General features: G+C 35.2%; 1 protein-coding gene across 1 annotated transcript; it reads left to right on the top strand.

Annotated features, from left to right (window-relative positions):
* Positions 1–705: 705 nt before the first annotated feature.
* Positions 706–23128, top strand: LOC149543701 (C4-beta,C20-epoxidase-like). The gene is made up of 5 exons (XM_089795827.1): positions 706–814; positions 895–956; positions 21921–22360; positions 22456–22783; positions 22868–23128. Exons 1-5 carry the CDS (start codon positions 706–708, stop codon positions 23126–23128), a joined length of 1200 nt encoding a protein of 399 aa, XP_089651953.1.

Raw genomic sequence — 23128 nt, 5'->3', positions numbered from 1 at the left:
TGGAAATGAATATCAGATCTGGTTAAAGCACGAATTTGGTCTGCTAAGATTAGTTGATTTATTCATATTCCTTTTTACAACCAATTGACAATAAAGAACCTAAGTCTGAACCTCTATTTTAAAGGCTGATGGTTGATTTCGAACTTGAGGCGGGTCCAGAGTGGATCGTATTTAACTTCAGACTCGACCTTGTTTGTTCAGAGGGAATCGCTTCAATATTAATTGCAACCTATTCCAAACCCATGTCATTGTACTCTGTGATGATTTAGTGATCTTTCCAAACTTCACGCAATTGCCAGTGCTGTTTACGGATGCCGAAGGAAGTCGCTTGTATTGAAAGATGTTTCTTCTGCCCGTTTCCTTCTCAATCCTGAATGTTGCAGATGGACGGATTTGAATTTATTCTATCCGCTCCCTTTCTCTATTCTGCCTTCTATCATTTGTGCCTGATGCCGACTGCTATTAAGTTCACTGCAGATCGCAAGAATTGGAAGTTCATTTCTAAATCTTTCCCTTGATCACCTATCAACACTACTGTTGGTGGAGCCTGATCGCGATATGCAAATGGAAGTCGAGACAACTGGTTGCGAAGGAAATCAATGCCGGTTGGAAACACCAAATGCGCCTCTCCCCTTTGATCTCAGAGATCAGATGACCAATCCGACTCTTGTGCGATTTTGAAGATTCCTAATCCCGCCTACCGGAATGGACGCAATTCGTGCTGACCACCGTTTCCAGCCTGGTCTTCGCAATCCGTTGAGTCGGCTATATAAATACTCAGAGCCGATGAACCCAAAACCCCCCCTGGTGACTGGTATGCAATCTTAGACAGAGATCTTCTCCCTTGGACCCATGTAGACGGCAGAGTATGCAATATATTTACAATTGTCTCAGTTTTTAATCGCTATAAGATGTCACAACTCACACTGAGATCGCCGCCTGTCAGATCTGGTGAGGTTTAATATAAAATGGCACCCAATTAATCATTTCCGCCTACGGCTTGACCTTGAAAAATGTCTGTCACCTCTGCTTGTGCTGTCACTGTGTCATATATTCTAACCGGTGTCTAAATGACAGTTAACCTTCCTATATTGAATGCTGAAGATGTCGCCCTACTCCTTTCGCCACCTGAAATAATAAACCTTGCGAAAGCTTAAATCTATGAATATCAATTCTTAGAACTGATCCACCAATCTTGGCCTCAGGCCACAAATTTTTCCCTGATGAAATGACTGAATGTCACCTCCAATCTGCAATAATTCGGATGATATTTCACACCGTCAAAATTGCGTACCGATTGAGAGTTATCGTTCTCAATGGCCAACTGTGAAAATTGTAGAAACCCTAGGTTCCACAATGCACCTGTGATTGAATCACAATCTGAAAATCAAAGAGAGATAATCAACTGCCTGATTCGAATGGAGCCCCGGGGTGCCTATTTATTCTTTTTTCTCCATCCTCTCCAGAGACTTCTAGAACATTTTTGATCTTATCCCTCAAGTGACTTTATTAAATATTTTTATAATCCAAGTCACTTTATTAAATATAAAGTTATTTATTTATTTAATTAAAATAATTAATTAGTCGTCCTTGGACAACGAGTATTAATTAAATTAATTAAATCGAACTGTCACCAAAAAATTGGGGACATGACAAAATCTTCTAATTCTACCATCAAAAAATTTCACATGAATACTTCCACAACCAACAATATCAAGAACTGAGATATCACCCAAATAAACCTTACCACCATCAAAATTTTCATATTTACTAAACCCATTTCTAATAGGAGTAATGTTAAAAGATGCACCCAAGTCTATATCAACCATGCAGTATCACCTACATGATTTGTCAAGGCTGCAATGAAAGCATCATTATCTTCCTTCTGAGACTTAGAATCATAATCTTATTTCTTCTTCTTCTTCTTTTCCTCTTTGCAGTGCTTTTGGAAGTGTTGAGGTTTGCCACAATTCCAATAGATCACCTTGGATTTACCACAAGATTTTGATCTCCCCTTATTCTTCAACTTAGAACAACCATGATGCTTCTCATTCTTGCCTCTTTCTCTTGGTCTTCCTCAAACACTCAAAGCCTCTTTGGCATTCAAAGAGACCTTCCTTCTCATCTCATCCAAAAGTAGAGAGCCAACAACATCTTCCATCTTCAAGACAACTAAAATACTCCCTATGGAGATGACAAGGTTGTCCCATGAGTCTAGCAAAATACATAGTAATATTTGGTAGCTTCTTCTTCATCCATCCACACCCCAACTGAAGTCAATTTAGTCACCAACATATTAAAACTTTTAAGATGCTGAGAAATCTATCCACCTTTTTCCATTCTCAAAGAATACAACTTCTTCCTCATGAAAATCTTGTTCACAAGTGATTTTTCTATATAGATCTCACTTAGCTTCTTCCAAAGCTTCTCCATAGTAGGTTCTTCATCGACATTAATCATTATAGAGTCTACAAGACATGAGCTAATGAAACTTTTATCTTTTTAGTCTCCCACATCATACTCTGTAGTTGAAGTTGGATTTGTGGGCTTTAGTTTCTCTTGATTAACTGCATTCCATAGATCCTAATAAATCAATAGATATTCCATCTTCAACTTCCACATTTCAAAGTTTGTGCTAGAGAACTTCTCTACATCAATCGTCCCTAATGTGCTTACCATCTTTGCAATCTTGTAACATAGAAGTAAAAACCTCTACACAAGCTCCCAATCAAACCTTGATTAGCTCAAAAAACCTTGTACCCAAAAAATCAAACCAAAACTGGCTAGGCTGTAATACCACTTGTAAGGAAGCTAAGGCATGTGGAATCACTTCCTACACTAATATTTGAGGAGAAGATTATGCAAATTTAACTAACTATTACAGAGATCTCAAGAAATGCATAATAACATAAGAAAAATAACAATGAATGCATAACACAATGATTACCATGGGGAAACCCTTTTGGGATGAAAGCCCCACCCTCCAAAACCCACACAATGTATTCTCCAATCTGGAAGATTTTAATACACTTGCAATGCAAGTTCTTACAGGAGCACATCACCACAACTCGAACTCGGACTTGGACTCAAAGAGACTCCTTCTAGCATGAGTCTTGTAGACTAAACTCAACGATTCAAACACCTCTTGAAGCCCTCCTTTTATAGTGATTTTCCACTTGGAAATCATTAGTGGTTTTACAAACCCATGGGCCAAAACCATGGGAAAAACAACCATGCCACATGTTACCCACTTGTAATTTGTAACTCCAAGAATACCATTTTTGTCCATAATTTTGTCCTCTATTTTAGACCCCAATAAAAGTCATATAATGAGTTGTTTACATTCTAGACATAGCCCTTCTACATTGTTCTAGAGAGTAGACACATTTTTAACAACTCATACACCTTTTTTTGACTCATAAACATGTGAAAAACAACCACAAACAAATTCTAGAATTTTCTAAAAGGTTTCTAAAGTTTTCTAGCTACAATTTTGTAGAGCTTTCTGGAAGAAGATTGCAAGCTTGAGACACAATTCTCAACAAGGATCCTCTCCAACTTCAGTCACTAAGATCCTACTACTAGTCTCGTTATCTTTTTTAGAAACAATAGTCCACCAGGATAATTGAGGAGTGGGGGGGTGTGAATCAATTATCTAATAATTAAAACATTTATCCACCTTAAATAACCTTAATGATTCAATCAAAGTAAACAACAATAATAACAAGATGCACGTACATAATTACACTAGATATGTTAACTAGGGAAACCCTTGACCAGAGGGAAAACCTTGGTGGAAATGATGCCCACAATATGATGTACTAATATAAATATTCCTTGTTAGAGGGTGGAGCCTATTAGGAGTTTATTACAACATTTAGTACATATAAGTCCCTATTATGAGACTGTGAATCCTTGTTGGAAGATTCCAAACCTATTAGCAACCTGTTAGGAATTGTAGAAGAGAGAAGGACCCACTATCCAAATAGCTTCTTGGGCAAGACCACTGAACTCACTATCCAACTGATCTCTCAACTATTCCTTACAAAATAATTGTTTGTATTGTTCTTTAACTTCTTTCCTCTATCCTATCAACTAGACCAATCACTCCTAGACCTTGTAGACTAGGTCACAAACCTCATATCTAAGTATCAAACTTCAGATCACACAATAAAACCTCTAGAACAAATTTTCCTTCACCTTCACTCTACTATACATATCTTTGCATTTTGATCTTTGTGCTACTTACAATCATTCACTTTCATCCATACATGCTAAAGTAAAATGTACTTCCTTTATATCAAATCAATAAAAAAATTTCTTGAGTTGGCTATTAAACCTTCTCAATTAATTGTTATAGGGCCACATTAAGATCACGTTACACTTAGCGATAACATTATTCTTTCACCTAATAAATTGAACAACTCTTTGTACATATAACATTATGAAGAGTGGGCTTAGCTATGTCATCTCTAGAATGTCTTCTTCACATTTTTAACTTCTTCTTCTTAGAATAACAACTTTTCTAAGAGATATAATAAGTTTACCAAAACATGCCTTGGTAAACTCTATCTTAGAACAATCTTCACTGAATCTTGGATAACTTATTCGAAACTTAATATCTTATGTTTCCAAGTTTAGGTACATATACTAACCACTTAGTAGTATCTTCTTTTAACTTTTCTTAGTGAAAATGCTCAACTATATATCCCTATCCACTTGATCTTTTTGTTGTCCTTCTATTAGATACCACATAAAACTTCTATGTTGAAATCAATGACAAATACAGTCATGAATGTAACATATCATCATGATAATGATCCAATACTCCCATATAGGAATATCATCAGCATTCATGCTTCCAACAATCCTCCCCTTTGGCATTGATAGCAACATAGATAAAAAAAATCTAGTTCCAAGAAAACCAATTGCAAAGAATGCTAATCTTTCTTTTCAAATCCTCTTCATCAATTATTCTTTTGTGCTATAATTCTCCCAAACTATTACTTCTCTTAAACTATTTTTCTTCTTCAAAACCATTTTTCATGTTGTACTTCTCCCCCATTGACATCAATGTCTAAGGTTTCAACAATGATCATTCTCTGTAACAACTATCTTTGACCTGCTCAAGTGTCCAAAGACACTATTTAAAAAAACATCCAACAAGAGTCCTAGATGAATATGTCCATCACAAATACTCCCCCATACAGGAAACATTAGAATTCAGTCCAAACAAACAATAATGCTCTGTTACATTGGACTGATGCACTCTCTCATCATTTACTCTGATTTAGGAAGGGGCATAACCCTTAGCATACATCGCAAATACCCAAAAGTCTCTTTGAGAAGAGGCTTAGTGAAAATATCTACAATCTACACTTTGGTGCTTACATATTACAATTTAATTCTTTTCTACAACTTTTTCTCTCAGCATGTGATACTTGATGGAAATGTGCTTAGTCTTAGAATGCAACACTGGATTCTTTGACATATTCACCATGCTTGTGTTGTGACAATGTATGACAATAGGTTTACTAAATTATATCCTTATATCCTTCAACATCTACTTCATCCAAACAACTTGATTACAATTGTTTGCTGCTGCAACATAGTCTGCTTCTTCTATACTTTATGAGGTACAATCATACTTCTTTCTTAGCCAAGAGATCAATCTTTCTTTGTTCCTTATAGCTTCACCTTGTTCATTCATCTTGTTCCTAAATACCCATTTTGTTCCTATCATGTGCTTGTCTGCTAGTCTGGAGACCAATTTTCATGTCTCATTCTTTACTATCCAATCCAATTCTTCTTTCATAGGTTGCTTTCAATAGTCATATTTATATGCTTCATCTACATTCTTCAATTCAACTTGAGATAACAAACATAGTTCTTCATTCTTCTTCTGATGACATACTCGAGTGGATGATTCTTTGTCATACTCTTGCCCAAAGTAGGAGTTGTTATCTCAACTCTTAGCTCTATTAAAGGTTCCAAGCTTTGTTCCTGCCTCAACTCTGATTTATTCTACAAATCATTATTACTCTTAAAGAATAGTTCATCATTCCTTGGTTTATTAAAAAATTTCTCATCATCAAAATTGTATTTAATTATTATTTCTTGTATCCTAAATTTCTCATCAACTCTTACATTTACACTTGCTGTAATATTCTTAGTTCTCAGATTATAACATCTACAAGCCTTTCTTTTCAATGAATAACTAAGAAACATACATTCATCACTTCTAGTAGCAAACTTCCCAATATCATTATCTCTTTTGATATAATACTTACAACCAAAATTTTTGAAATACTTAACTATAGGTGAGTGACCAAACAATAGTTCATAAGGGATCTTGTTTGTGTCTTTCATGACTTGCACTCTATTCATAGTGTAGACTGTTGTATTCACAACTTCTCTCCAAAACATATTGGGTATATCATTCTCATCTAGCATAGCTCTTGTTGCTTCTGGTATTGACCCATTTCTTCTCTCTATAATCCCATTTTTTCTAGGAGTTCTCAGAGCTAACAACTATCTTTTGATTCCATTAGCTTCATAAAATATGTTAAACTCATTTGAAGTAAATTATCCTCCTCTATCTTATCGTAAACATTTAATCTTCATACCTAATTCATTCTCATCTTTATTCTTAAATATCTTGAACTTATCAAATGCCATATATTTTTCTTTAAGAAATGCAACCCACATCATTCTAGAAATGTCATCAACTAAAATCATGAAATACCTTTCACCATAGAATCCTTAAGTCTTTGTAGGACCAATAAGATTTGTATGTGTAATGTCTAATTTTTCTATAGTAGTAAACTTCTTGCAAGGAAAAGAAGTTCTGTTATGCTTTTCCAATACACTCCTTTCAAATTGTGTTAGTAGGCTTTACAATCTCAAGCAAATCTCTAACTACAAAAATACTACTAATCTTCACAATGTTTTCAAAGTTTATATGACAAAATCTCTTATGCCATAAGTAACTATCATCTACCTTTGCAAAAAAACATGTTATTTTAGTAGGATTCAACAACTGAAATACATTACCTTTAGATCTTGTTCCTCTTCTAGTTACCTTTCCATCTTTATCTTTGATCATGCATGTCTTCTCTGTGGACTATAACCGATAACCTTTATCTACTAGTTTTCCAAACTTAGAAGATTGTGTTTCAAACCATCAACAAAATATACATCCTCAGTGTTAGTCTTACCATCAAGAGTTATAGATACAATACCTTTAACATGGCACATTACATTGTTTCCAACTCCAACAATGACTCCATAATGACTTTTGAAGTCAAAAAACTTGTTCATATCACCAGTCATATGATGTGAACAACCACTGCCAATTATCCAATCATATTTCTTTTCAACATGAGATACCAAATCCATTTTCTTTGGACTTTCTTCTTTAATAGCTACAAATCCTATTTCATCATCATTAGTGCTTACTGCTTATTCATCACAACATTTTATTCATTTGCATACAAACACTCTATCTTTTCTAGGTTTGAAATTTTCTCTATACTTTTTTTCTCTTTTAGGACACTTAGATGCATAATGACCAAATTCATTAAAAGTCCAACATCTAAAGATTTTCTAACCATTCTTTTCTCTTGTTACTAGAAGGGATACTCCTTCTATCTTTCTATCCTAATCAGATCTGCCATTGCTATCAAAGTTTTCTCTAGCACTTGTGCTCATCGATAAACTAGGTCAAATATTAAGGGTACTAAAAGTTGTTTCTATTCTAGTCAATTCTCTAGACTATCTTAGCTTATTCTAAACTACTTCATGTATCGCAAGTAATGTTTCCTTTGTGAAACCTTTGTTACAAGAAACCATAAAATGTATCATTTGAACTGGTGGCTTAAATTATTATTTTAAGCTTTTCAATATCTCCCATATCACCTCATCATCCTACTTGGTCCATCCTTCAGATCTAATACCCGCCATAATTTCTAATATTCTACTTATATATGTTCTTATAGATTCATCTTTTAGCATTTGACCATCTTGAAATTCACACACCTAACTTTGTAACCTTAACTTAGAATGTTGATCACCTTTATTACTATTTTCCAAATCTTTCCAAATCATATGCGAGGTAATAAGTGACTAAATACTTGGTTGTACTCAATTTCAAAAAGTGTAGACAACAGTGCTTCTCTAGCTCTCATGTCGCACATGAAAAGTTCCTTTGCTTCCTTGGTACTAGTTTCCAAATCTTTTTCAACAATGATTTTCTTTTCTAATTTTGTCAAAAGCCAATATCTTGGACCCATACACAATAGACATGTGTTCATTTTTTCCTTCTAGTTGTCATAATTTGTTCCATCAAACTTCAGACTATCATTTCTGAATATGTTTTCCATGTATCTCCCAAAGTTGTTAAAATTTACCTTCATGGACCTAATGCTCTGATACCAATTTTTAGAAACAATATTCCACCAAGATAACTAGTGGGGTGAATCATTTATTCAATACTTAAAACATTTATCCACCTTAAATAATCTTAACCATTCAACCAAAGTAAATAGCAACCATAACAAGATCCACATAAACAATTACACCAGATATGTTAACTAGAGAATCCCTTGATCAGAGGAAAAACCATAGTGGGAATGATGCCCGTAAGATGATGTCCTAATATAAACATTCTATTTTAGAGGTTAGAACTTGTTAGGAGTCTATTACAACATTGACTACATATGAGTTTTTGCAAGGAGACTTTGAATCCTTATTAGAAGATTGCAACCTTGTTAGGAGTTGTAGAATATAGAAGGACCCACTATCCAAACAACTTCTAGGGAAATACCATTGAAATCACTATCGAATTGATCTCTCAAATATTTCTGGAAGAATAATTGTCTAAATTCTTCTTTAACTTCTTTTGTCTATCTTGTCAATCAGAACAATTATTATCAAACCATTTCACGAACCTTGGATCCAAGTATCAAACTTCATATCACACAATAAAACCTCAACAATGATGTTTCCTTCACCATCACTCTTCTTTTCATATCTTTTAATTTTGTTCTTTTTGTTTCATACAGTCATTCAATTTCATCCATATTTGATAAAGGAAGATGTCCTTCCTTTATACTAAATCCATACAACAATTCCTTGAGTTGTCTATTACACCTTCTTAATTAATTATTATAGGACCACATTAAGAACACATTACACTTAGCGATAGAATTAATCTTTCAATTTGCAACTTGAATAAATTTTTGTACATATTAAATTATGAAGAGGGATCTTAGTTGTATCATCTCCATAATGTCTTCTTCACATCTTTAACTTTGGCTTCTCAGAATAGAAACTCTACTGAGAGTTATAAAAAGTTTACTAGAACATTCCTTTGTAAACTCTATCTCAGAATAGTCTTTAGAAACTTGCATAAGTTCTTGTAGACTTAATATCATATGCTTCAAGGGATAGCTACATATATTAGAAACTTATTATTATCTCCCTTTAACGTTGCTTAGTGAAAATGCTCAATTTTCTATCCACATCAACTTGATCTTTCTATTATTCTTCTGTCAAATACCACAAAAAACTATTATGTTGACATCAATGACAAACACAGTCATGAATGTAACATATCATCATGATAATGATCTAATCATGTTTCTACAATACTCCCCCATACGAAATTCATCAACATTCATGCTTCCAACAAGCTTCAAGGCTGCTATTGTTATGCACCTATGGGGCCATTTCTACCTCCAAATCCTTGGATAGTCCTTCATCCCTTTTTTGGGGTCCCTTACTTCCACCTAAACTATGAACTTCTTTTATGTCCAAAATCTTAGGTGATTCTGTGCTATCCAGGTCCCTTGTTTTGATTGTTTTTGAGCTTTCAACTACAACCACACTAGGAGAGGAGACTTTCTCCTTCGGCTTCACACTAAATTTGCAGTACCCAACTAGGTGAAAAAATATATTATAATTTTAACAAAAGGGTGTGAAATTTTCATACAAGATAAGTTGTAACAAAGCAACCCATTTTGATTTTAGGGTCACTATTGTCAGAAAGTTCAAGTTATTCATCACAACATTCACAAATAATCTATTAAAACCCAGTCTACCCCCAGTATTGGTGGTTATTTTGGCTTTAATGAAGTGCTTGAAAGAGTCTCCAATACACCTAAAAATCTTCTCATCTAAGAATTCCAGAGGGAGCCCCAAAAGTATAAGCCAAGAAGGCATAAGCCTATGCAAATCAAGATTTGAGTGAAATCTTGAATTATATTTGGTGAGAATTAAGAGATGTTTGCCGTAATGTTAGGAGCCCTCCAAAATTATATTTTTGTTAACTTCACTTGTGAAATTAAATAGAAAGAGAGAGCTCACCATCATAAAGACAATGACAGATGCAACTAGTCTCTATCCAGTTGAACAACATTTCCAAACCACGTCCACACCAAGTTGGAAAGAAAAAAATTTCCCAACTTGAGTCAAGGAGAGCTTAGAGGAGAAAAGTCAACCACCAAGTTGGGTAGTGAAATATCAAACCCTACTATTCCTAAAACCACCTTAGGTTCTTCCCCCTAATAGGTGGGTATCTTGGAACCCAAGACAATCCCTTTCTAGTCTGACTTTGGGATTGCATCTCCTTTGGAACTCACAACCTTAGGGGGCCCCTGGGAGGGATGGGGCCTATACATGTTATGTCATCAAGAATTTCAAACGATCTAGTAGGGTTCGATATGAGACAAGAACAAAAATCCACATGGTTGTTAAGAGATTTTGTAGAAAGAACCAGAAGAAGGTCAAGATAAGGAAAATCATGCACACGAGTTGTAGGAAGTAGTTACAAGAAAGATTTTCAATAGAATAAATTTAATATTTGTTATATGTTAGTCCATTCACCTTTTATCCCACATTTGTTGCATTTATAATACGTTGGGTGTTAAGTGCCTATATAAGAAATGCATATGAGAATTTTTAATTAGGAAATTGAGATAGAAGATTTTCAAGTGTAAGGTATTGGGATTAACGCTTTCCTCAATGAAGTTTTTGAAGTGAAAGCTATTTGATTGTAAGCTCTCTTATGTAGAAGATCTCTTTTTGGAAGCTATTAGTGTAGAATCTATTATTGTACAAACAAGTTGGAAGTTCTTTGTTTGTAAGCTTTCATATTGGAATCTTTCTTATATGGTAAGAAGTTGGAGTTCTCTCATTTTTGATATTTCACAAGGAATAAAAATTATTAATTGACACTTTATGATGTTTTTTTATCTTCTCTATATCTTCATATGTTTTTGTTTTTTCTTATAGTTTGTAAGGGTGGTTTGGCCCTCTATTAGTGATTTTAGAGATTGAGTTTCGAAGTATGTAGATATATTTCCGATTATGAGGTAGTTTTCACCAAGATTGTGGGTTGGGTAAAGTTTATAAGAGTGGGAGTTTTTGAGAGGGTAGAAAATTTTCCAAATGTGAGTTAATTTATTACAAGATCATGATTTCAGCCAAGAGTATGGATAGACCACCCAGTACAAGGAATTGTGGGTTGGGTAAATCTTGTCTTATGAAGAAATGATTATGGAGAAGACAAAGAAGAAATCAAGAAGAATTATGAGTTACATTCTTAGATTTGGAGAAGAAACTGGATGAATTTAAAGTTAATTTGCAAAAGAGAAGAGTGCTTCATCAAAAATGAGATGGTGTTAATCATTTTGATGTAGAAAATAAAAAAGATATAGTGGAGTATCATGCATGGGGTACAAAAGAAGATAAAGAGCATCCTAAAATTGAAGAAGATGAGAAAGAAGAGGAAGCGCATGAAAATGATAATATTTATGAGCTAGAAGTATATGGACATGATTTGTTAATGAAGACTACAACAATAGAGGAAGAGATCTTTAGAAATGTATTCAAATCATAATTCTCCTTTTTCCATTACCCATAATTTATTTGAAGATAAATCCTTGATATTTGGTAGTGGGTGTGTCAAGGAAGCTAAAGAAATAATGGCCAATCTTCAGGTCAAAAGATGAACCCTACTAAAAAAAATTTCTTTTCTTTAACTTAAGTAAGGAGACCATAACATATATTTAGTGGGTCTTTGGCTATCAGATGTCTCATACCCTGTCTGAGTACTTAGGTATCTCATTTCTCCAAGGAAAGAATAGTGAAATGTCCCATTTTCTGATTTGATATGGTATTTCACACCTCTAATCAGATTTTCAAAATCAAACAACTGCTATCACAAAGATCCACCAAATTTCTCAAGAAACCCCAAATCGGGTATGCCGAAAATAGTGCCAAAAAGCTTCACAGCTTCACCTGTTATTAATAAATCTGAAAGTGAAAATTTTTACAGAAAGTTCAGTAGCATAACAGCCTAAAAAATGATGTTTTCAGATCTATATAGACTTTACACAACAACTCACAAATGTAGGACAAAAACTATGCTCATCGGGCTCCCGAAATTAACACAAAATGCTCGGAAACACCACAAAAACACTAATAAACTATCTCAGAAGTTTAATCATGTCCCAATACATATATTCAGCTCTATTTTAACAGCTTAAATTCTGAAATACAGCAGCAAACAAAACTGATATGAAGTGCTCAACTGAAAACACCAAACTCATGCAAAAAACACACCCAAAAACCCACAAATCTACACTGTTCAGCACAAAGGCAAACTCTGTATGAGCATGCACATGGAATGGCTTCAAACTCCCGTCCTTAGCCTTCCTGGAAACCTGCAAACTCCCGTTCTTGGGTCTCCCTGGAAACCTGCAAACTCTCGTTCTTGGGTCTCCTTCTCCACAAGTTTGGTAGCCTCTGAAGAATAACAAAGAATGAGCGAAAATCAAGTCTGGAATCCCCCCAAAATGCCTCCAAACCTCTTTAAAAAGGGCATAACTGTAACTCACGTCCAAGAGAGGTTAATGAAACATATTTTAATAATAATTATCATTTATTAGTCCAACGGTTTCCAAAGATTAACTCCCTTTTTCTGAAACTTCACTTTCTTGGGCCTGCCTGTCTTAGCAAAGATTATTATTTTTTAATTATTTGAAAAGGGGACATGACAAGTCCTCCCCTCCCAAACATTGCTTGTCCTCAAGCAATGGCTGAACAATAAACCAATCAATCCTCCTGGATCCCAAATGTAGTCATGAACTATACTACTACCAATTAACACAGACTCCTGCAAGATCCTCTGCAATATGACCAAGAGGAATCCATAATCAAACTGGCAATTATAGCTCAACCAAACTCCAAAATCACCATTACCACAGTCAAAAACCCATGAGACACAAACTCTTAGAATATCAAAACCCAAGTAAAGTGGACTACCAACATAGTAAATACCGTCAATGCATTCCACTGGCCTATATGGAATGTACAATCCAACTCTGCAACAATGGTGAATGCTCTCAAATGAAACTATACCAAGTATGGAGAATCCACACACTATACAACTCCTGCAGTCAACACAACTCTATAGATTATTGGCCACTGTCTCATAACCATAACTCCCATGCATCCCTGATGGTGAAAAGCCATCATAAGATAAACAACAAGAAATGGTACCCAAACCAAATTTTCCTGCCATCAACTCCTCAGCATAAGGATCAATTGTTAACTGATGTACATACCCTGCAATATAATGTTGATTAAAAAAACCAACCTCAGTCAACAGCTCACCATGAACAAGTGATACAACCCACTGTGACTGATCACTAGCTAAGTCAGGAGATGTCATAGCCAAAGGAGTAGAATCAATAACAACACTTGCTGAAGCATCACTCCAAAACTCCTGCTCTAAGTCATGTATTATCAAGCTATCAACTACAGAACCTGTCGCCATGTTGTGCCCATCACAACTCTCATCTCGAGGCATCAAACTATTCCATAACTGATGATAAGCACTAGGAACCAAAGTACATCTCTGTATCATAATCTCATCAACATGGTCATCAAAGGTAAATTGATGAGCGTACCTCACAGTGTAATGCCGATAGAATGCGCAATCTCAGTCAGTGGCTCAGATTGTAATCTAGATGAAACTAACTGCAATTGATCATCAACCATGTTGGAACTGACTGCTACCTCCAAAGATATCACCAAGGGAGTAGCATTACTAGCAGGAACCATGCCAACTGTCGACTCACCAACATCACACATGACCTTTGATACATCTCTAGTCTTTGTGCCTTCAGTACTAAAGGCCACCACCCTATCAGGCATACAATAATCTGCTACAATACCCAACTCAACTAAACCTGACTCTAGTGGGAATGAACCTGATATGCCAATGTTAGTATCAAGGATGGATGCATCCCCATCTCCACTGTCTCTGACAATCTCAGCCATAGACATCCTCGAATCACCAAACACCATAGCTTGTGACTGTATAGAATTAGATAAAGATTGTAGTCGCTCTAACTCCATGGTCACCTTAGCCAAATGAAACTGTGACTCCTTGAAAGCCAACTGTGTACTCTCAAGAATCTCAGAAGTCACCTCAAGCTGCTCAGTAAGCTCACTCACCTCATCTTCCTTGGCCAACAATGCATCATATGTTGTACTACCCCACTCCATAAGATAATCTCTATCAGCTACCAACTAAATATAATTCTGTCTCAAAATCCGAATAGCCTCCCATAAAGAGTGGATCTCTGTCAAGGAAAGATAACTTCCTTCCTGCTCATCACTAGTAGGAGAACCCCATCCATAAACTGCTAATAACTGACGAGCAGCATCAAAATCTTGGCAAGTGATAGCAATGTCTCGGTCACTAACTCTCAACTGATTAGACACATGATGGCATTGGCTTGACTGTCTCCTACAAACCTCCTTTGATGCACTGTCTAAAGGAGTATCCTCAAAGTTACTAGTCTCTAGAGTATTACCATCCATGTCATGTGAATCAACTCTAAAGCTCATATCAACATACAGAGTATCAAAAACTGTAGCATTGCTGTCCAACTCTTCTGTACCCAAAGAAACTAAGTCTTCAAAATTGCCCACTACATCCTCCTGGGTGTCATCAATGCCAATATGATCCTGGGACTCATCTGTACACACTGCCAAATATGAAAGATCATCAACACATTCCAGCAAGTATGGTCAACTGGATATATGAACAAAGCCCAACACCGGTGTATAAAAACTAATACCAACATCAGACAAGATACTGGCACAAGAAAAGACAACACCGTGTAATCTGCTAATCAAATCCATGATAGCACCCAAACAAACACTGCTACCAAAAAGTGTTAAACATCTCCAGTCAACTGAATCCCAAACACCAATATAACAATCTCGAGTCCATATCTGTAAACTAGAATCAACTGGTAACTCAAGCAAACTCCTCACCTGAGTAATATGACCAATACCAACTAACTCCACATACCTATCATGATGAGGTAATGAAGTCACAATACTATCTTCACTCACCTTCAGCTAGCGGGATAAATCATGTGAAGTACTACCTGCCTCAACCTCATTTGATGAAGCATCTAACTGCGCCTGGTACTCTTTCTCAGCAAAGTCATGAATGCTCAATTTCTGCTCATCTCTACCAGGTATCTCACCATCCTGCACAACAACATCCTCATAATCATCATCTGAACCCACTACACTGTAGTCACTTCCTGTTGTAACTATACCATCCTGAATACCTGTGGCATCACCCTTTGACAACCTGTAAACAATTGTCTCAATTTGAGTATCAAGTTGACTGTTACTATCAATCTGTGCAATATCCTTTCCCACCACCTCCTGTGGCAAAGTAGAATCTGAGACCTCTACCTGGCTATCAGCTAGTTTCTCAAACTCCTCATGCAAGTTCTTGGGAATTGTATCATCTGTCCTGTGAGAAAATCTGCCAAATAGAAATCCAGTCAACTTATCCACCTTAGCTGGGTCAGATAACATGTCATTCATTATACGGTGGTGCTCAACCAACTGTTTAGACATGTCATGGCTTATTTTCATAAGTTTATCTCGAATGTCTAAATAACCATCCTTTCTACTATTTTGACTCTGGCTATCAATTATCCAAGATTGTTCCCTCTGAGACTCTGTACTATACCTGTCCATTCTGGATAAAGTAGAGTGTAACCCCAATAGGATATAACTTCTTCAAACACCAAGAACTAAAATGCAAATGATTAGAAGTAGCATGCAACCATAAATTTTGACATGCATCTGATTAGAAGCAACATGCAATCATAAATTATGACATGCAAGATTTGGGTAGTTCTCAAAACTGAAATGCAAGATCTGGGTAGTTGTCAAAACTGACCTGCAAACTTCTACAAACCCTCAGGCTGGCAAGATCATGGCTCTGATACCACTAAAATGTCCCCTTTTCTGATTTGATATGGTATTTCACACCTCTAATCAGATTTTCAAAATCAAACAACTGCTATCACAAAGATCCACCAAATTTCTCAAGAAACCCCAAATCGGGTATGCCGAAAATAGTGCCAAAAAGCTTCACAGCTTCACCTGTTATTAATAAATCTGAAAGTGAAAATTTTTACAGAAATTTCAGCAGCATAACAGCCTACAAAATGATGTTTTCAGATCTATATAGCCTTTACACAACAACTCACAAATGTAGGACAAAAACTATGCTCATCGAGCTCCCGAAATTAACACAAAATGCCCGGAAACACCACAAAAACACTAATAAACTATCTCAGAAGTTTAATCACATCCCAATACATATATTCAGCTCTATTTTAACAGCTTAAATTCTGAAATACAGCAGCAAACAAAACTGATATGAAGTGCTCAACTGAAAACACCAAACTCATGCAAAAAACACACCCAAAAACCCACAAATCTACACTATTCAGCACAAAGGCAAACTCTGTATGAGCATGCACATGGAATGGCTTCAAACTCCCATCCTTAGCCTTCCTGGAAACCTGCAAACTCCTGTTCTTGGGTCTCCCTGGAAACCTGCAAACTCCCGTTCTTGGGTCTCCTTCTCCACAGGTTTGGTAGCCTCTGAAGAATAACAAAGAATGAGCAAAAATCAAGTCTGGAATCCCCCCAAAATGCCTCCAAACCTCTTTAAAAAGGGCATAACTGTAACTCACGTCCAAGAGAGGTTAATGAAACATATTTTAATAATAATTATCATTTATTAGTCCAACGGTTTCCAAAGATTAACTCCCTTTTTCCGAAACATCACTTTCTTGGGCCTGCCTGTCTTAGCAAAGATTATTATTTTTTAATTATTTGAAAAGGGGACATGACAAATAGATCAATGTACTGGTCTAAAATTATTCAAAATATTAAAGACAAGATTGTTTCCTAAAAGGCTAGGTGGCTATCATTAGAAAGAATAAATTTTCTTACCAAATTAGTGATGAGCACAATTCCAAATTATGTGATGTGAATTATTTTGGATCCTAAAGGGATCATGGAAACCTTGAAGAAACTTTTAGGGATTTCATTTGGAAAGGTAACCTTGATGATAAGAGGGGGGTTTCTCTAGTGTCATAGGATAACATATGCAATCCCAAGGATGTACATGTTGTGTGTGGATCCATAATGTGCATGAAAGGAATAGTAGCCTAGCGATAAAATTAGCATGGAAATATTACGAGAACCAAATGGCTTTATGGGAAAAACTAATAAGGATGAAATACCTATATGGAAATGAACATGAGGGAATTTTTTTATTGAGTCACCCCTCAATTGGCTCTTCTATATGGAACTTTATAATGAAGAGTATAGGGATTATTATACCTTAGCTATCTTGGTTAATAAACTCTAGGGAGAAGGCCCTAAAAATTTATGGAATGACTTCCTCTCAATTAAATCAAAATGTAACATTCATGTAGCTAGAGATATCCTTCAAAGGGAGTGGCACTCAAGGGTTTATAATTACATTGTTCAACTACAAGATGAGCTCCCACAAGAATTTTGGAAATACTTATCATCTACTCCTATTTTTGGTGAAGATATGACGAGAGGATTCTGAACTCAAGCCTAGAACAGAGACCTTTTTATATTGACAATGAGGGGGATAAATTAAATTGGAAAAATATTTCTAATGGGAGATAGTTCTTGAAAGAGGGTTATATATATTTTCTTCATGGGTTAGACTTAAGGGGTAAGTGGAAATTTATCTTCTATTGGCATGATGTTCTGCTACCAAAAGAGGGTATTCTTTTTTGGCTAGCTTTACAACATAGAATCTTGATAAGTGACATACATCACAAACTTAACATAGAGGATGGATTTTAATTTGTGTTAAATGGTAAGGAATTGAAGATTACTAATCATTTATTTCTAAACTATAATTTTCCCCATGAGTATTTGAAGTACGTTGTTAGTAAATTGGGTTTAGAAGGGCCTTTTCCCTCTTTCTTTAACAACTTGTTGATTGGTTCTCCTTTGTTAAACAAACGATCCCTGTTTGCAGAAATTATAGAATTGTTCCTTCAATAGTGGTGTGGGGTTTGTGGTGTGAAATAAAAAAAGGATTTTTAGAAAGAAATAATGATAGTTGATAACATTCATGAATAAATTGAAATATCACTCTTTAAAACCCTTAATGTGTATACCATCAGAACTAAACTTCTATCTGAAACATATTCCTCAGTGGATAACCTCATCTTGAAATCTTTGAAATAGCTAAAGATGTCTCCTATAGGTGTCTTAGTAAGGAGAAAGTTAAGAAAATAAATTACAAATTCAACCAAGTGAGAAATGTTGTTTCATCCTTTTGTTAAACTAAACCTTGATGGGGCTTCCAAGGGAATTTTGAGTAGGTCAAAATTTGGTGTGGTGGTGAGGGATTATAGGGCCAAAATTCTAAAAGCACTTTATGCAAGGGTCCTAGATGGATCAAATAATGTGGTAGATGCACAAGTTTTACCTAAAGGCCTTAAACCATCTCCATCTACAGGCATTTCCAGATTGGTTATATAAGGTAATTCTCAAATTATAACATTACCTTTGATGTCACAAAATGTCATGAGTTGGGAGTTGTAGTATGTGTTGGAGGAGGTCTAGAAGTTGCTACCAAGGTTTGTTGAATTCTTAGTTTCCCACTCCCATAAGGAAAGCAACTTAGTTTCTTATTGGTTATCAAATATGAGAGAAATATTGGATCAAGGTTGCATTTTCTAAGATGAAAATAATTTAATAAGCATTGGCTTACAATAGTCTATCATGAGGTTTATATCTTAGGAGATTGGTTTAGATATTTCCTAGTGAAATTTGTATTGAGAATTTTTTATATTTTGTAGTTGCTCATATTTGGAGGAAATAAAAGAGAGAGTGTTGTTTCTGGAACTAGTAGAAATAACCTTGTATTTTTGTCCATGTTAACAAAATGTCTTGAAAGTGCTCTACTATTAGACAAGAGTAAGGCTAAAATGGATATAGATATTGGGTTTCCTAAATCTTCTAGGATTTTTGTCCCTACTTGGAATGTTGATACCACTTCTAAGAGATGGCAAATGGAGTACAGGATGCTTAATTGAAGATTCTATTTTATGCACAAATCTCCAATGCAAATTTTGGTGCAGTCTTCAAAGATGTCTATGATGAATGTAACAAGCTTTGTTGTAGCATAAATAGGGAGGAAAATCTTGTACCTATGCCCCCTAGTGTTGCATCTTATTCCCAAGTATATTTCTCCCCATATATGTCTAGAATGCCATGGACCTGACCCAATCTATCTCTTAACATGAGTAGTTTAGAATTGCACAAGGATACAATCTATTGGTAACAGATGAGTAGATGAGTATGTGCATGTACTTCTTTCTTCAAGAAAGCTTCAAGTTGATCCAACATAGGTATTCCATTCATGACAATATCGACCCTTCTTTTTAAGCTTAGGGTCTCTATTTAATTAGTGATGCTCTATCTCAACACCCACATCATAGTTTTGGGAGCTAGCTTTATTGGGTCATGATGCAATAGTTATGGACTTGAATGAAGATGCTTCTACTATGTTAGAATAGGGAAATAATTTTAAACAAATATTATGCATGAAAAGGGCATGAAAGTGGAAAAGTAGTCTTCTTCATAGCAAAGTTTTATATATACAAGATTTTTTACTAATATATTATTGGCTTTAATCCTTTTTCCCAACAAAAATAAAATAAAGATTAGAAACATATGAGATACAAAGTGCCAATGTTCCTAATGCTTTTCTAGACTCCTCTAATGTATAAGGTAAGTTAAACGAATGTGTACATTGTCTTGTTTGATTTTTCTTTCTCCAGATTCTTAATGATTTTATTTTTAAAACATTTAGAAAATATAAAATTGGCCTTAAGGTGCTTTTGATCTTGTATCCACCCTTTTTCCAGTGAATGTGTATTATTTTTTTCTAATTATTAGAATTTTAGTTTGACCCTTCATCACAAGATTTACACTTCACAAAAAAGCATAGAAAAGCTATGCTATAATTTAGATTTAAAATAGCCATATTGGATATAATTTAATAATTTATTAAATTTGACAAGTACTTTTAGTTGTCTCCATTAAATTCTCTAAAACCCCTCTACTTCCATAATTATATGGCTTGTTGAAGCAATACTACACTTGTAGAATCCTCGACAAATCACATTTTAGAAACTTGTACATAAAAAACCTTACCTTATACCTCTGAAGTATAAATGGTGGAAATGAAATGAAATGATTATTTTCCTCATACAACACACACACACACACACACACACACACACACATTCATCAATAATAGATTGTATGGAGAATAAGAAAAGTTGAAAAAAAATCTTATATATCATATGGAAACACTCATATATCATGGTATGAGCTATTTTGTGCTAAATCATAAGGAGAGATGTTGCTTCTACAAAAACACTTCTCTAAATATCTAATAATTCATAAAGTTATATGAATATGAAAATCAATACTATGTTTCACATTTATGTAATTTTTTAAGGAGTATATATCTTTTGAAAAGTAAACTATTTTAAAGAAAAATTGAATTAAAAAATGATATACAGAAAAACATCCCAAACATTTTAAGTTATATCTATTAGATAAATTGTCATATTAAATTAAAATTATAAAAACTAAAAAAATGTGACCAATTCATGATAACATATACTTTGCCCATAGATTGGGAGTATAGAGGCAAGTTTGAACAACCATATGAATATATATTATATAACTTTTTAAATCTGTAATCAATCATCTTTGGCCCGGTCTACATGTCTACATATTCTCCAATCATTTCAACTAATATAATATTCCAGTATCTTTTATGTTTTATGCTTTGAACATATAGGTACAAGATATGTGCTTGTATCTTAGTAGCAGTGTATTTTACCTTGGATTCTCGGCCTGGTAAACGGGACTCTCGTCTGGTGGTGGCTACTCAGCAAACTAAACCGTAAAATATACAATGAGTTATGGGTTTAAAAAAATAGTAACAAGACCCTCGAGGTATGCTATTGTACCTACAACATATCGACATCCTTGATATAGATTAATACACATATCCACGTCGTTAGGTCATATGAATTGATCTTTTAATTCACAGATTCTAATTCGTCACTGCGTCCGTCAGTACCGTCATTTTTTATTATTACTAATTATATAATTTATAGCATATAAGTTCAAATTACATATATAAATTAATTAATTTAATGGCAAACAATTTTTTTGTTTATCACCATAGTGACGAGGTATGATGATTATTATTCTTACTAAGTCCATTTTCTGATATTTTAATCCGTGATTTTACATGTTTAAATGGGAATAGTATTAGCATCCTCTTCTATAAGTTTACAATAAATACAGTAATAATAATGAATTGAAAAGGAAAAGTTTAAACACCTAATGAAATAGGCTGCTGGACACCCCTAAAAATTTTATGTCTCAAATACTCATCACATCTGTTTCTGTTTCTGTGTTGTTTTTGATGTATTCGAAAGCAGCCCCACAAAAAAGGGCTGAAAATCTGTTTCTGTGTTGTTACAGCAAAATACAAAATGACTTTATCGGTATATTCTCAAGTTGATCTCCCCCTCATCGACATCTCTGAGTTTCCACAAGATTTGGACTGTGTAGATATGAAGCAGCTAGTAGATCATCCTCACCTCGCTAAAACCAGAAAGGCCTGCAAAGAATGGGGATTTTTTCAAGTTGTAAACCATGGAATTCCAGCGGACATTTTGGAAACGGCCGAGAATGTTTGCCGAGTTTTATTATCCCATGCAACGGAGGCGGAAAATAGAGCCTCGGTAACAGGTAATTCAACGACAACTTATTTACGAAATGCAACTTTTGAGAGTTTTCGCTTTCCAGATTCCACAGAGCCAGCTGCTGTTGAGGAATTATGTTCCCAAATATGGCCAGAAGAGGACGCAATATTCGGGTATGTCATTCATCTAATTAATTTCCTTTTCCTTCAAAATCTTAAATTATTTTTCTCTTTCCAAATTAAAGAACATTTCTATCATCGTTGGGTAGCAAAACGATGGCAGCATACGCTTCATCTGTGTCCAATCTCGAACAAGTAATCACAAAAATAGTTATCGCAAGCCTGGGGTTGGATGCCGAAGCTTTCTACCGCTCTCACTTTGGAAAATCGACAGCAGTAATGCGTATAAACGGCTATCCATCTGATAACATCGATATTGGAGAGGAGGCGCTCGTCCCTCATACGGATTTGAACTTCCTCACAATTCTGTACCAGGATGATGTTGGTGGGCTTCAGATTCGATCTCGGGAGGGCGAGTGGTTCGATGTGAAGCCTCTTCCTCATTCATTTGTTGTTAATGTGGGGGACTCCCTCAAGGTGCAATATTTTCTATGCGCCTGCAGTTATGTCTGTCTCTTTTCACTTTAGGGTTTGATAAGAAAAAGGGATGATTGTTTGCAGGCGTGGAGTAACGGGCGATACCGGAGTGCAGAGCATCGTGTGGTTTACAATGGTTGGAGGGATCGTTTGTCGATTGGTTTTTTCACTTTTCTTCCAGAGGACACAGAAATCTGGGCTCCAGAAGAACTTGTCGACAATGACAATCCAAGGCGTTACAAGCCTTTCATATTCTCGCATTACAGGCATGCAGTTACGAGTTCTCTGACTATTAATCAATATAAAGAAAAACCCATGGCTCTCGAAAGGTTTGCCGGTATATAA

The sequence above is a fragment of the Cupressus sempervirens genome, chromosome 8 (assembly GCF_028749045.1).
Source record: "Cupressus sempervirens isolate cs-2001-9-10 chromosome 8, ASM2874904v1, whole genome shotgun sequence".
Classification (NCBI taxonomy): Eukaryota; Viridiplantae; Streptophyta; class Pinopsida; order Cupressales; family Cupressaceae; genus Cupressus; species Cupressus sempervirens.
This window is presented reverse-complemented; position numbering and strand designations above follow the sequence as displayed.